We start from the raw sequence: 15,624 nt of genomic DNA, 5'->3' as shown, positions 1-15,624 counted from the left end.
CAATACCATCCTATTGAACTAGGGGCCCTTGACTCTGTAGTCACATAGGGACAGGGAGCCAGGCCCTATCTGAGAAGAGAATGTGAGTTGGGCGGTAGGTTGGAGAGAAGGGGCATGATGCAGGCATACTCAGACAAAGAATGGCACTCAGTTCCTCTACAGTTTATTGTTACAGCAGAAGTCGTGGGACACAGGAGGGCACCCTTCCACACATAACACAGTGTGAGCCGATCCCCAAGATAGCCCTTCCCACCCCTATGCCAAGCCCCAAGCAGCCCTGCCCCAGCTTAGCTCCCTCCCCCTCCCACTCTAGACACACACTGTCTAGACAGCTACCAAAGTTAGTGCAGCCAATGGCCCCAGGCCCCTTCCTATTGCCCCAGCTCCAATCCTTCCCTCATACTTGTTCATTGCCCACCACTTCCCATTCCAACTTCCATTTCACAGACCAGATGTTTCTATCTCATCCTGAGGACCACTAACCCACCAGTAAGCCTCCTCTGACACACATTCATTTAGGCCCATACTCTTCAGAGATCTGAAGTGTTAATGAAAAGCCATATCAGCTTTGGTGAATGGAGTCCCAGCCTCAAGTCCCCTACTCTTGCAAAGGGATAAGTAGGGAGAGTGTGATGGAGGCACCATGGGGCAACTACAACCACCTCTTATCCCTTATCTATGGACACCTAGATTAGGGAGAGGGAACACATGCCCTCTCCACCTTAACATCAAAATGAGGGAGAGGGATAATTTTGGGGTCTGGGTCCCTAAGAGATATTAGGACATCTCTCCCAGGATCTGAGGGGAATCACAGGTTAGAGGTCAAGGTTAGGGTAGCAATCAAAGATCAAGATCATCTTTCCACATGATCTGCCCATCTTTCCTTACTCTGGCCCAGTGCCCTATGCACCTCCCAGGTTAGTGCTGGGGGAGGTGAGGTCTGGGTCGTACACCAGGGCAACAAAGGTCATTTAACAGGAGACCTCCATGGTATGCCCCGGGGGCCCTGAAGGGAGAGTCCCAGACTCGCTGCTCTGGGAGAGGGTGCGAGAACGGGACCGGTTGCCATCAATGGACGCCGCACTGGTCAGGGAGGCTGTGCGTGATCGTGACAGGCGAGTCATGCAGGATGAGGCCACTGTGGAGACAGAAGCGTAAGTGGCAGGCAGAAAGGAGGTGGGAAAGAGAGGCTGGCGACTCCGGGAGGGGTACTTGGGTGGGGATGAGAGTGACAAATGGGGATGCCGGTGGGGGAGGAAGGGGTCCATGATTTGGCAGACGGTGGTAAGGTTCAGAACTAGCCTGAAATGGTTCCTCCCACTCAGTGCCCATCCCTCTTCCTGTGGAGCAATCTCTTGCTCTCACGATAGCCTCTGACCCCCATACTCACTGTAGCCCATGCCTTGCAGGAAGTACTTGAAGGCCTCGGTCAGCTTGCCTGGCTGTGGAAATAAGATGAGCAGAGGGGGACAGACAGTGAGATGAGGTTCGAAGCCAAGATGGAGCCCAAGACCATGGCGGATTGGGGGTGGGGTGAGTGGCAAAGAGTATAGTTCAGTGCCGCTAACATCCCGTCTCATAGAGGTCAGTGGTACTCACCTGGGTCAGCTGGGGCTGACCTCCAGAGTCGGCCATCTGGTCAGGAGATGGAGACAGCCATACAGAAGAAGTGATACACACATAAATACAAGCAGCCATGCCAAGAGGTAGGAAAGGATCTCTCTTCCCTAGCTTCCCCACTCCAGGCCCCGAGGGTTTGTGGTCTTTATCCACCCTGCCTGCTCCTGTGCGGAACCTTGAAGGCCTAGAAGCTGAACCTAGAGAGCATCTATGTTTCCAGACAGGGGGTCAGGAGTCAGGCGGGGCCAGGAGTCAGGTAGCACCTGGAGTAGGGTCACTGACCTTGAGAAAAGAGGTCTGGGTGGGGTCCAGCTTTGAGTTACACTCCACCTAGTGTAAGCAGGAAGCTGAATGAATAGCGTTATACGCCCTGCGGCCTCTCCCATCCAAGGGACCCAGGGACCCAGATCACAGTTCCTTCCCCATCAGCCCCATCCCCATTTCGTTCTTGGGCCCCACAGTCGCTCTCCCAGTTCCAAACAGAGCCTCTTGGCAAGATACCCCTCTGACCACCGGCCAAGGACTCCAACCCTCCCTTGCCCACCCCAAAATTCTCTACTGACCACTGCATCTTCATGGGGTGCTTGATCTCCTACCACCAGCATCACAGGGCACCTAGAGGCATAGTGTCGGGGAGAAAGTAAGCCTCCACGATTCCCTCCCCTGCCTCCCACAAGAGCAGCTGGAAATTGTTCGGCTCCAAAGAGGAAACAGTCTTCTGAACCCCACTAACCCTTCCAAGACAACCCAAAAGGGTAAGACTAGAAGGTGGAATTTGCTTCCTAGGATAGGGTGGGAGGTGACAAGAAAATTCCCTGTTAAAACACTCTCTCCAGGGAGAGAGACAAAGCTTTACTCTTAAAGTCTTACTTGAAGGTGACAGCACCTCCACGCTCAAGGTTCAGGTCTCGGCGACTAGAAAGGGGTTCAAAGAAGAGCAGAAATTTTAGGCAGTTCCTTCACTGAGGAAGCTGTCTTCCTTCCAAAAATTATAGTCAACTATTAATAACTGAAAGTGGGAACCAAAGGGGAAAGTGGCCGCAGGCCTCAAATCCCGGCGGCCACTTGGAACCCAAGTCCCTGGCTAGAGGGCAGTGAAGGCAGAGGAATCATCTCTCTTCTGGGAACCCAAAAACCCAAGGGAAGTAAACAAGAAAAAGGGGGACAGCTCCTTACAATTCATCCCATGGGGTCTGGCCCACAGCTGCCCCAGTTGTGCGCCAGACCCTGCCCTCCCTGTGATTGCTCCTCCCTGTGATTCCCCAATCTCCCTGTCCTCCTCCCACCTGTGACCCGCGGCTGCTGCTTCTACCTTGCTCCCCCGTGCGCACACACACACACCACACACTCACTTGTTGTAGCTGTTCCAGTAAAGTTCAATGTTCTCCAGGTTGGGTGCATGTGTAATGATATTTCTGTACTTTTGTACTAACTCAGAATTTCCAGAGAGCTCCTCCTGAAGGAAAGAAAAGGGAGAAAGAGGGTTGAGAAGAGACGTCACCAGTTACGGGATGAGAAGAAGCAAGCCTTCTTTCTTCTCCAGATCCTATCCCATCTAAAGAAGTTGCTCCAAGCATTCAAGCCCCTGTCAGTCCCCTCCGCTTCTTCCATCTTCCACAACCACTTACCTGGCTGAAAAGATGTCCAAGGATCATCTCCGGAATGGAAGAGGTAAGACCTGTTAGCTATGAGGAAAGGGCAGGTGAGCAAGCTCAGAATACTATGAGGAGAAGGGACCCAGGCTAAAAAGTCACACGTCTTTCCTGCTCCGCTCCCCTTCCCAAGAGGGCCCTCCCACCCTGGACCTCAACACACAGGCCCCTCCAAACCTTGTGGGCTGCCCAGTCCATCCAACCCTTGGCATTGGGATCAATGTTGATGAGGACAAGACCCTCGACCGTATCTGGGTGGGTAAGCTGAGAAGTAGCAGAAAGAAGGGAAATCAGAGACTGGGCAGGGCCTTACTCCCTTCCCACTGAGCTCCAGCCAGTTTTAGGCTCCCATGGGCCCTGTTCCCCACCCTTATACCCAAGTCCTCCCCGCAAACACACACTAGCAAACAATATTCTACTCAGTCTTCCATGGGCCTTACACCTGCCTTTCCCTTGTCTGGTTTGGTTTGGTTTGGTTTTAATTTCTTACAGCGTATCGTGACAGGATATAGGCTCCAGCTCCAACACCAACTCCAATTATTGTGGAGAAACTGTGAAAGAGAAACGTATCTCTCACCAGCCCTGGTGTCCTAAAGTTTGGCCCTTCAAACTCGTCACCTCCCTCCCAAGGCCACATGCGCAAAGGACAGAACGCAACCTTCCCTGGAGGGGTGTGAAAAAAGGAAGGTGCCAAGGAGCTAACCACTGACACTGGTAGCCAGCGAAGGTCCCTGAAATCTACTTCAGCTGTCTCTTGGGGAGCTAGTATCTTGAAGAGTAACACCCATCCACCAGCCAACCAGACACTTCTCCTACAGAGCTCTGTGTCCATTTTTAATTCTCAGGAGCTAGTTCAACTTGTTCTGGTTTAGTTCCTGGTTCCTCGTGAGGGACCAGGAAAAGGGAACTTGAAGCAAGATGGGGGGAAAAAAGACATAACTTTGGTGAACAATAGGGAGAATGGGGGAAAGAAAGCAAAAGGTGAACCCGAGCTGCCCAGAGCTCGGGTGCCCAGGAAAAGCTGAGCCAGGGGCCAGAGCCCGGGGAGTCGTCAGCACGCCGCGTGCGTACCACCACGGCTCTCCAGAGGCTCACCAGGCTCTCCCTTCCTTCTCCCACTCTCCCTCACACCCAGGGCTTCCAGGCACCAGGTGTGTGTCTGGAGGAGGGGAAGTGGGAGGAAAAGAGACAAGTCTATCTGGCTTCTTGGGCTTCTGTCACCCCTCCTCTTCCTCTCTACCTTCCAGATCTGAGAAGCCCCTCCTCAGCCTGAGGCAGAGCCACGCAGAGCCGCTTCCTCTTCCTGCTTCTCTCCGTCAGGACCACATTGCTGACTCAAGTCCATTTCCAAACCTATCCCTCCTCTTCTCAACAGTCAGGTGGAGGCACAGAGGAGGAAGGATCTATCTAGGCCAGAGACTACAACCTGCCCAGGAACCCTGGTGGACATAGGACTTCTAAGGGCCCCCTTGTGCTGGGCAGAAAACTCTGGTTTTGAGGGGTTCCCAGGCCTCTCACTTTAAGTACTGCAGGATACAAGGGATCATGTCTGCAAGCTGGTCCAGAGATGGGTACTGATATCTGGGGAAGAAAAGAACGTTAAGAAAACACCAAGAAGCTGCCCCCAGTGCCTACACCTCAGGGTGCCCCACTCACCCTTTCCCGGAGCCTCCACTGTCCCCCCATTCCTCCTCCCCTGGTCCACTCTTCCTCACCCCTGCCCTGTGCCTCCAAGCATCGTGAGGAGGGAGGGAGCTAAGTCTCACCCCAAAGGGAACACAGGAGCCCCCTCTTCCATTCCAGGGGCATCCACGTGAACCCGCACGAAGTTCTGTATGATTTCCTGCATATCCCCGAATTGAAACAGCGGCTGGAAGCAAGATTTATCTAAACAGAATCCCCACCACCCCGACAGTAGAATCAGCCAGGGAAAAGCATCCCCAAGTCAGAACCCACCCTTTTTTATGCCATAGTCAGGCCAGGACAGAACTCGCCCCTTGATATACCACATGGCTCCCTTCCTGCCAATGCTGACCTTCCCCTCCCTTGGGGTTTTACCCTTCCCACCAGCCTCGTCCCAGAAAGGAGCGGGAGGGGAAGCTCAGGTCCTTACAGTTGAGTCCCACATCATGGTAGGTGAGTATCGCTGGGCGTTTGGGTTTGGGGGTCCCATAGACAGTAAAAGTGACAGAGCCATAAGGGGTCTCCACGGAGTGAGTCTGCAGAAAAACAGGTCACCATCAGGGAGAAGTTAGGCTGAGAGGAAAAAGAGGCAGGAGAAGGGTGCCCACAAAAGTCCCATAAAAGTCGGGGAGTTGGGGTGGGGAGGGGCAAAGAGAGAAGACAGAAACAAAGAATTAGAAATAGGGTCAGCAAGAATTTGGTGCAGGCAAATAAAACAGCAGAAAATGATTCTGAGGATGGAAAAGAATCATAAAGGATGGGAGAGCACCAAGCAATTCTGAGAAGGAGAGGTGGGGAGGGGCAAGGATTGAAAGGGAAGGAAAGGGAGCAGAGAGAGGAGAAAGAGCCTGGTAGCAGCCCTCTCCTTGCTGGGAAAAAGGAGAACCCCTCCTACCACCCTGGGACTGCCCCAAGCTGTTACCTGTCCCTGGTCCAGGAGGATTCGGGCAGCTAACTCAGCCTCCTGGAGAGACACACATACATACATACACACACACAAACACACACACACACACACACACAAACAGATAGACACAGAGACACACAGCCATGTAGCCATGTAGAGTCACAGATGGAGAGACAAACACAGAAGAAAGGTTCGCAAAGAGACCAACAGAGACAAAAGACAAAAGAGATGACAAAAAGAGACATGGAGAGGATGAAGGTTAGTGTAGTGACAGGACAAAGGCCTGGACTCCCCTTGTGGTCTGTGGGGGAGAGACATGGCTACAGGTGGAGAAAACAGGGCTGTGGGTTAGAATGAGATTATGGGTTTGGGAAGGCAGGAGGTGATGGGGATGCCTGCAGGTCTGGAATTTGGGCCTTCCAGTCAGGGGTCTCTAATAACCTTGGCCATCTCAGGCGTCTGCCCCGGCAACAGCGGCTTCTCCTCAGTGATCTGCACCTCCTGCAGCTCCGCCATGGTGGCCTGGCAGGACGAGGAAACACCACGACTGGGGAGGTGGCCTCCACACCCGCCCATCTCAAGCACCTGGCTTCGTCTCTCCACCCAGGGCAATGCGGGGTACAGAAGGCCCCAGAGCTGACCACCTCAGGACACACACACAGCCTTTCCTGCCCCCCAGCTCCACATCCAGGCAGCTGGGAAGGAGGGCTGGTGGCAGAGGTCTCAGGATACCACTTCTCTTCCAACTGGCCATCCACAGCTGGCCCTCAACACCTACACCCCAGAAACCCCCTCCTCTGGCCTGGATGGAAATACTAGGGTGGGGCAGGAGTCCAACTCTGGATTTCCAGGCTGTATTCAGGGGCCACCCCACACTCCCAGAGTTAGGGAGGGATGAAACTTGTGGCTCAGTGACTGGGTACTCCAAAGATACCGTCGGACAGAACAGTGAAAGTTCATAATTAACTGTGACCTTCAACTAAGCCTCAAGGTCAGCAGCTCAGAGGGAAAGGGGCTAAAAATGACCCAAGTATCATGACCAAGAAGGGGAGAGGGAAACAAAAAGAACAAGGGGCACCGTGTCCAACTGACCCAATGCTTCCTTCCCTTCCTCCTAAGACTGTCTTAGCATACATACATTCAACATTAGTGGGGTGGTGAGGAGCAGAACACCTGTGCAGATGGCAGTTAGGAGCCTGCAGCCTGGGGGTGGGGTCACTTACTGGGCTCCTATTGGCTCGATGCAGTGGGGTTAGGGGTCAGGGTTCTCCTCCTGGCTCCAGGGTCTGAGAAAACAAGGCAATGAGGTGAATGACATGGGAGACAGACGCTGGGTCTTTTAGAGACAGAAAGCCTCAGCCAAGATCTAGACTACGTGGGTCACTAACCCTCCCTAATCTGTACGCCTGAGTCCAATGAACACATCTTCTCTAGGCTTCAGCTAGAATCAATACTGGCTGGAGGGGCCTGCGGGGCAACATGGAGAGCAGGTATCATCAGTCCAGGCTGGGGGAGGAGAGAAGGAAGTGCTGATGTGGAGGAAAGAGCGTGGCTTGTGTCGGAACCTCTGGATTCTAGTCCGGGCTTTGCTGCTAAGGGTGTGACCTTGGCCCAATCAGTTACTTCCCTTGGCTTCAATTTCCTATTTGCAAACTAGAAGTGGGGACTAGGGGATCCTCAAGATTTTTGACAGCTCTCGAGTGAGATGAGGATAGCTGAGCACGACTGTTTCCCAGTTAAACATTTAAAAACAGCATTTAAAAAGCCCCGTTCCTTCGCGTCTCTCCTCCTCCCGGTCTCGGTGTGGGTCCCGCGAGCGGAGAAGGGGAGGGAGGGCGGTTCCACAATCTCCTCCCAGCCTCCCCGACGACCCGCAAGGGCCGAGCGCCAGCTGGGAAGAGATGAGTAGGACCGGCGAGATCGACCGGGCCCAGCACCGGGGACCTCTCCCTACAAGTCCCAACGCTGTCCGTCCGCGTGGGGACCAACACCCCCGCGCGGCCGGCGAGGAGCACCCTGGACCCTGGACACAACCTCGCGCACGCCCCAAACACGCCCTGCCGCTCGCGGAGCCTCCGCCTTTGTGCGCCGCAGCCCAGCGCCCCCTCCTTGTGGGCCTGTGCCAGCCAGCGGTCAGCTCCGAGAGATTGGGATCCAACCGCCCACCGGCCCGGCTGGCGCCATCCAGGCCCAGCGGCCCCTCGCCCGCCCCTCCCCCTACCTGCTGCCGCCGCGGCCGCTTCCACCTTCACTTGCCTTTGACTCTCCTGCCCGCCCGGCTTGGACTCCCCACAGACCCGCCCCCGGCCCGCCCCAGCCCGCCCACGGGCCGACAGCTCCCTGCAGATCCGCCCCAGACCCCCAGTAAACACGCCCCCCCTTTTACCCCGCCCCAGGCTGTCTGCCACTCAGGGAGGGGCTGTGCTGGGGGCCCGAGGGGTACTCCAAGGAAGGAAACTGCTCTGGGTGCCTCCACGCTCAGCTCGCGCTCCCCACCACATACCCCGGCAACCGGGCGGTAGTGGGGTGTGCGGGGATCCCTGAGTCCTGCAGGGGATCCCCATGCCGGCCCTCAACACCGCCCCCACCCGTGACCTGGATCTGCCTATCGCACTGTGGTTCTTTCCTTCGCCCCCAGACTCAGTAGTGGGGACGGGTAGTAGGGAGGCAAACCCAGGGTGCTGGCACCCCATGATTCCGACTCGGCTTGCGGGTAAACACAAGCTAGGTTAAGGAAGGAGGAGGTGGGCGGGGATAGCCGCTGAGGAGGCGAGGGTCTCGCCGCCTGGGAGGGGCAGGTGTGCCAGCACCAAAAGAGCGGGGCAGGGGTGGAGGGCCGTCGGGGGTGCAGGAGTTTCAACTTCGGGGTGCCCAGGGTGTTGGTACCTCCTCTCTCTGCTGCGTCCAGACGCCTGCTCTCCGCTGCTCCCTGAGAAGTTGGAAAACAAGGCGGGGAGGGGGGGGCGGGGAATGCGGGGGGCCGCTATAAATAGAGGGAGAGCGCAGGAGGGGGGGAGAGGATGGCCAACGGGGACTCCCGGGTCAAGGCCCCAAGGGGGGGCGGAGGAGGGGCCAGGGACCCCCAGGGGCTCTGACTCTAGGGTAAACAGGCGCAGGGGGCGGAGTTAACTCTGCGGGGGTGGAGTGGGGGCTTGGGGAGGACGCTGTGTCCCGGGCTGGAACCCAAGAGACCCTGTGGCTTCGGCGCTAACCCCTCCTAGTCCGGCCCAGAGAAGGAGGGTGAGACCAGCTCGGCCCGGCTGAATCTCAGGGCCCAGGCAGTGGTTTCTCGGGGACTGCTGCGTGTCCCTCCAGGGCCTGGGGTGGGTTTGCCGTCCTAGCCTCCTCACTCACCCTGTCCTCCCCCAACAGTAGATGCACCCTCCCTGTGGCCCTAGAGGAAGGCCACTTGGAATGGAATAGTTGGGGGCGGGGGGTGGGGTGGGGGGGATTGCGTAGGGTTCCGAAGTTGTCTTAAGCACGAGGAAACCAGATTGAATTTCTCCCCACCTGCACCCTTCCAGCGCCCCCTCCCTGCCAGGGTCCCCACTCCATCTTCCTTCGGCCTGGTTACCATTTCGGGGGCTGGGCGGCTGGCCAGTTGGGAACAATGGCGAATGGAATTGGAGCTGCCAACCGCAACACCAGCACAGACTGCCCCCCCAAGACCCCCAAATTGCCCTCCTCCTCCTGCCTGGGAACCACCCCCCACCACCACCACCCTTCCCACCCACACCCCCCTCCCCTCCAAGGAACATCAATGCCCCTTTCATCCCCACTTGGCAGGGTCTATTAGAAAGAAGGAGGGGCCAAGAGGGAGGAGGTGACCCAAAGTAGGAGAACTGGTCAGGATCAAACCGGGCTTTCAACAACCTCACATCTAAAGGACCCCCATACCTTCTCCCAGTTTGGAGCACGGAAGTTTTCCTCTGTTCCCTTCCCCCACTCTCTTCATAACTGTTTCCCTCAGAAACTGGCCCAGAAGCTGGGCACCCTGGCAGCTTGCCTAGTCCCCGCTCCCCTCTGGACGCCAGATTAACACTCTCCTGGACAAGGAAAAGCTTGCTGGCATTGGGATCGTAAATAAAGCTGTGTAGGACAGGAGAGAGAGCTCAACAGCCCTCCTGGAGCTGGCGAAGAAAGAATGCCCAGAGCAAGATCCTCTGCCTTCCCTGCCACAATCTCAGATGTGTCTAAAGTAGTCTTACTTGGAGTGGGGGAGGGAAGGACCTGGAGGTTCCAGCATCTAAATTCGTCTCTGGGTCAGGATGACTCAGGGGGAACCTGATAAGGGGCCTACGCAGGGGCGTGTGGCGGGTCGGAGGTGGGAAATTTCCACTGGGATCTGTTTGCTTCAGCCGCCTAGGGGTCTCAGACTCCCAGAGGCAAAAATGAGGCAGAAGCCCTAAGGTAGGGTTCTTCTCCACCAGGGCAGGTCCCAGGACAGCTCAGCTCTTAAGTGGCCCAACCAGGGTAATCTCTCTCTCACTTCCTGCCCTTGGGCCAGAAGCAGCTTCAAACTATACCTTCAGTGAAGCGACAGTTTTAAGTAACTACTGTGCGCAAGCCAGTGTATGCATGTAATTCTGAGAATTGTGACAAGTAGTCATACATGACCTCTCTAGAAGTTTATGGTGGAGTAGGTGGGAGAAGTAATAAATATGGGAAATGTTAAGAAAAATGATGCTTTGGGACGCCTGGGTGGCTCAGTTGGTTGGGCGGCTGCCTTCGGCTCGGGTCATGGTCCCGGCGTCCTGGGATCGAGTCCCTTATCGGGCTCCTTGCTCGGCGGGGAGCCTGCTTCTCCCTCTGCCTCTGCCTGCCATTCTGTCTGCCTGTGCTTGCTCGCTCTCCCTCTCTCTCTCTCTGACAAATAAATAAATAAAATCTTTAAAAAAAAAAAAAAGAAAAATGATGCTTTTACAAGATTAATTGTTTAGGCAATAAATCCTATGGCAATCATTTCCCACCCTTCTCAAGAGGGAGATCAGAGATTTTCATTCCCACTTGACGGTTTTAGTATCCTCTGATGGAGACAAACCATGAATTCAGCAATACTTTTAAATGAGTTTGTAGAAAATTTTTTTGTAGTTTGTAGAGAATTCTTTTTTTTAAAGATTTTTATTTTTAAGTCATCTCTACATCTAAAGTGAGGCTCGAACTTAAACCTCAAGCTCAAGAGTCACATACTCTACTAACCAAACCAGCTAGACACCCCAGTTTGTATAGAATTCTAATCATGATAACACCTATGTATATAGTAATATCTATGTGTGCAAGGCATATTATTTTTTCAGTTGATGATCAGTGTTCTGTGTACATATAGATTTGAGGGGTCCTTGCAATAATTCAGAAATCCTTTCCCCAGGAGACTACAGCCTACAGGCTAGGAACCATTATCTTGGTACAATTCAGAGGAGGAAAAGGGTTTTGTTCCCATGGTGTACCACCCCATGAGGAATACAACCACAGTATATCTGAGTGGGAGAGAGGAACATTGTATTCAGGAAGAAAGAAAGCATGAGGGAAAACTTGAGGGCAGAAATACACAAGTTACTTTGAAGAACTGAATATTAACTACGATGTGCAAGATACTTCCTATATATTATCCTACAGTACTATTATTGTCTTCACAGTACGGGTGAGGAACTCAATGAGGCTCAGAGATTTCTCTAACAGAAGCTTTAGTCTCTTGCCCAAGGTCAACCAACTAGTGCTGTAAATGACAAAACCAGAACTCAAATCCCCACCCAGATTTATTCCACTCCAAGGCCATGCTCTTGCCACTGAGGTAGCCTGTCAAGCCATGTGGTCCCAGATGAATAACACTGATGAGAGATGGGTGTTGTTTGGTAAAAGTGTGACCCTAGCATGAGAGTCCTTGAATGACAGGCACAGAGTCTTGGCACTGGAGATCCTTAGAGTGTTCTTGAGCAGGATTAATGGATAAAAAATAGTTTTGTGAAAATTATTCTGATGGGTGAGTGATAAAGATGAATTATGGGGGGGGCATTGCATTTAGGAGAGAGATTCTCTTTCGTTCATTCTTTCTTTGAAAGATTTATTTATTTTAGGGGCGGAGAGGAGCAGAGGGAGAGAGAATCTTCAGCAGACTCCCCACAGTGTGAGGGGCACAACCACAGGCAGGCTTAATCCCACAACTCTGAGATCAGGACCTGACCTGATATCAAGAGTTAATCAACTCAACTGACTCAGCCACCCAGGTGCCCCTAGGAGAGAGTTCCTTTAGAAGCCAGGGAAATCAACCAGATAGGAGATAACAAGAACTTGACTAAATGTGGGAGCCATAGGAATGCAAAGAGAGGATTTGTTAGACAAGGAAGTGACATTCACGGAAATTGGTGACTAAATAGAAGGGAAGGGGAGGTAAGTCACCAACCCAGTTGCTCTGTTTTAGAATTCCTAAAGTTCATCCATCTATATGGCTTCTAGCCAGAGAACAGGTTGAAGAGAAATCCCTGACCTGCACAGAAACTTATCTGGAAGATTTTCGAAGTCTGAGACTCACCCTCACTCACCCTCACCTCGACCCACCCAGATCTGTCATACTCCAAGGCCTGTGCTCTTTCTATGTCAGGCCCAACACTGGAAGCCATTTAAAGTTCTTATTGAGGTCGGTCTGCCAAAGCCACTGGGATTCTCCATGTCGGTCACTATCTTGGGCTTGAGACTAAAAAGGAGGGCACTGTTGGACTTATGCCAACCTGTTTTCATTACCCCTTCCCTGGGCTCCTCTCAGCTCTTTGGGGCAGAGTATAAACCAACTTGACCAGGACCCAGAAGACTGGGTCAGGCTGGGCTGGAATGATTAGGAAGAGCTTGATCAGCTGGAGAGATCAGAAGGTTGGCAGCTTGCTCAATGTAACAAGCAAAGTGGGGAAATGAAAAGACCCCTCTACCAAGACTAGGGTTGTCTCTGGGGATGATGTCACATAAACACTGCTGAGGTCATAGAAACTTCCCTCCCCTCCCCTGTCTGTTTCCCCATTGCCACACAGTCTCTCCAGTCAGCCAGCTCCCACATACCTGCACACACATAAATAAAGGCTGGGAAGGGTCAGACACCATCCGGGTACTCTTAGGTGCAAAAAAGTGGTGGGGAAGTGGGTGGTAGTGGTGATTATTCAGGACGTAGGAGCCACACTAGTACCCCTAGTGCTGGAACAGTAGGTGGGATATGAGTGAGGGGGATGGGGAAAGAGAGGGACAGGGAAGAGGGACTTTGTTCCTATCACTGATCCTGATTTTATCTTAACCCCCATCCTTATTACTCCTCAGTCCTCTCATCCCCTCCTCCTTCACCCCCAAGTCTCCCCCCCTACTCTCCTCCCCCACCTCCAGTTGATCATGGCATCAGAAGCAGGGAGAACATTCCAGCGGTTTGCTGTCTTCGGAGAATCATCGAGCAATGGCACTGAAATAAACAACAAAAACTTCTCTAAACTATGCAAAGACTGTGGCATCATGGATGGCAAGACAGTCACCTCCACTGATGTGGACATCGTATTCAGCAAAGTCAAGTAAGGGGCCAGAGATGGGAAGTAGGGGTGGTGAGTAGAACCAACAAGGCAGTGGGACATGGAAGAGTCCATGGGATAAAACATGCGTAATCGGTCTACTGAGCACCTACTAAGTCCTTGGCCCTGTCCTCAGGACATTCAGTGTCAAGAGGCCAATTCGAATAAGGGGAGGGTTGGACCTTGGAAAATGATGACTTCATGTTCCAGAGGTTCTGGGTTTCTGTCTGACTGACCAGGGCCAAGAATGCCCGAACCATCACATTTCAACAGTTCCAGGAGGCAATGAAGGAACTGGGCCAGAAACGATTCAAGGACAAGAAACCAGATGAAGCTCTGGAGAGCATTTTTAAACTCATGGAAGGCAAGGATCCAGCTACCACTGGTGTTACTGTGAGTGACATGCTTCATCCCTGACCCTTGACCCTATTCCTTAGATCCCTGCTACTCCTGCCTCCCAACCCACCTTCCAATGTCCCTCACCTCTACCATTAGTAATACTGTAGGGAGACAAGGCAGGAAGCCTCTGGTGCCCTGCTGGTATTGGAACAGACTTTAGAGATCATCTACTAGTTTAGAGATGAGGAACTTGTGGCCCAGATAGGGTCCACATCTATTTTAATAGTAAAATTTAGACTCATTCCCAAGTGTCCAGACAGCTTTGGGGGAATGCTTAGTGCAGAGGACTTGCTACTTGATCCCAACCTGTAACCTCTGACCTCCTGCCTCTCACCCACCATCTGTTCCCTATTTGTCCCCTCTCTCTTTTAAGTTCCCTCTACTCTGGGTTTCAAATAGGGCCCTCCCAATAGGAGGAACCTTGCATATTGGATCTGGGGTTGATGTCCTCTGGCTGCAGCCTGGTCACAATAACTCCCTTGAAAATAGAAAAATCCACACAAACCCACATGGGTTCCCATACACCGAACTCCTCCACTCTCCTGAGTGGATGGCTCTTGTCACAGTTCTCACCCCTGGCTGCATCTGGGCCCTGGAGAAAGCAGCCCTATCCCAAAGGTAGAACAGTGATGAGTACTAGCAGAATCAGAGACCGTCTTCAGAGAAGGGGTGTGACATCAAAGGGAAAGAGAGGGATCAGACCCGTTCTCCTCTGGCTTGCAGAAAGCAACAACAGTAGGTGGGGTGAGCCGGCTGACGGACACCAGCAAATACACGGGCACCCACAAGGAGCGCTTTGACGAGAGTGGCAAGGGCAAAGGCATCGCAGGACGGGAAGAGACAACTAACAACTCAGGCTATGTGAGTGGCTACAAGGGTGCTGGCACCTATGACAAGAAGACCAGCAAATAAGAAGTAGCCTCAACAACTAGGGTCAATCTGTCCTCAACCCAGCATCTTAAACACCAAGGACCCTAGGGAACAATAAATATCCGTGTGTGCAGCAGCCAATGAGTTTTGTCTTCCATCAGGATGACAGATAGATGGGCCTATCAATGCAGAGAGAAGAGAACGCCCAAGAAGTCAGGGTTTCCAGTTCTGCACCCCTTTCTCCACTTAGCCTAATGCCTCCCAGCCAGAAGTTAGCATTCCCTTCAACAACTGCTTCTAAGATCAGAGGTGAGGAATATATTTGGAGGTAAAAGACAAACCAGATGTGGCGGCAAAAAATATGTGTGCCTTTGCTTTCATACGTCACTGGTATCCCCTGTCCTTATCTCCAAATCAGCAGTTCCTGATCTGACACCACCAGCCAGACTCTTCCCTGTCCCTCTACCTTTCTCATCTGTTGTAGTCCAGATTTTGTTGGAGAAATAGAAACTAGCTAAAATGGGCCAAGAACTTACCAGGTTGATTACTTTTACAAGTGTGTTTGAGCTAGGGGGATGAGAGAATCTATTTTTAACAACCGACCCAGAACTAAGTTTTACCCAACCTCCATCACAGTGGAACAGAAGATCCCACTCACTGCTAAGGGTAACCCAGGAAGACAACCAGAAGTGGGTGACCTCCAGGACTCCAAGAGTAGGAGTTCTGGTGTGCTGAGGAAAAAGGAATGAAATCAGAACTGATTTGGATGTGTTTTTATATTTTTATTTTGAAATGATTATAGAGTCACAGAAAGATGCAAAAATAGTACAGAGAGGTCCCACATACCCTTCATCCCAGTTTCCTTTTTTTTTTTTAAGATTTTATTTATTTATTTGACAGAGACTGACCCAGCAAGTGAGGGAACACACAAGCAGGGGGAGTGGGAGAGGGAGAA

At 52.7% G+C, this 15,624-nt stretch overlaps 2 protein-coding genes across 8 annotated transcripts; one reads left to right on the top strand and one right to left on the bottom strand.

Annotated features, from left to right (window-relative positions):
• Positions 1-147: 147 nt before the first annotated feature.
• Positions 148-8,862, bottom strand: NDRG2 (NDRG family member 2). 5 transcript variants are annotated; one of them, XM_004758548.3, is made up of 17 exons: positions 8,749-8,862; positions 7,086-7,148; positions 6,304-6,384; positions 5,878-5,919; positions 5,386-5,491; positions 5,039-5,159; positions 4,791-4,853; positions 3,763-3,823; positions 3,450-3,536; positions 3,249-3,305; positions 2,973-3,076; positions 2,491-2,535; positions 2,184-2,235; positions 1,903-1,950; positions 1,600-1,635; positions 1,391-1,442; positions 148-1,138 (listed from the first exon to the last, which is right to left on the bottom strand). In XM_004758548.3, exons 3-17 carry the CDS (start codon positions 6,376-6,378, stop codon positions 972-974), a joined length of 1,116 nt encoding a protein of 371 aa, XP_004758605.1. In that variant the 5' UTR covers positions 6,379-6,384; positions 7,086-7,148; positions 8,749-8,862; the 3' UTR covers positions 148-971. The 5 variants fall into 5 exon arrangements, with proteins under 5 accessions (XP_004758605.1, XP_004758604.1, XP_012914892.1 ...); XM_004758547.3 differs by lacking the exon at positions 8,749-8,862 and adding an exon at positions 8,084-8,185; XM_013059438.2 differs by lacking the exon at positions 8,749-8,862 and adding an exon at positions 7,251-7,275.
• Positions 8,863-12,864: 4,002 nt separating this feature from the next.
• TPPP2 (tubulin polymerization promoting protein family member 2) lies at positions 12,865-14,807 on the top strand. 3 transcript variants are annotated; one of them, XM_004758550.2, is made up of 4 exons: positions 12,865-12,965; positions 13,162-13,403; positions 13,640-13,793; positions 14,523-14,807. In XM_004758550.2, exons 2-4 carry the CDS (start codon positions 13,231-13,233, stop codon positions 14,709-14,711), a joined length of 516 nt encoding a protein of 171 aa, XP_004758607.1. In that variant the 5' UTR covers positions 12,865-12,965; positions 13,162-13,230; the 3' UTR covers positions 14,712-14,807. The 3 variants fall into 3 exon arrangements, with proteins under 3 accessions (XP_004758607.1, XP_004758608.1, XP_004758609.1); XM_004758551.1 differs by having other exon boundaries at positions 12,875-12,955; XM_004758552.3 differs by lacking the exon at positions 12,865-12,965 and adding an exon at positions 12,976-13,053.
• The last annotated feature ends 817 nt before the right edge of the window (positions 14,808-15,624 follow it).

This window comes from Mustela putorius, unplaced genomic scaffold (assembly GCF_011764305.1).
Source record: "Mustela putorius furo isolate JIRA1106 unplaced genomic scaffold, ASM1176430v1.1 tig00003896_pilon_pilon_pilon, whole genome shotgun sequence".
In the NCBI taxonomy this organism is placed as follows: Eukaryota; Metazoa; Chordata; class Mammalia; order Carnivora; family Mustelidae; genus Mustela; species Mustela putorius.
Note: the sequence above shows the minus strand (reverse complement) of the source record. Positions and strands in the feature narration are given on the sequence as shown.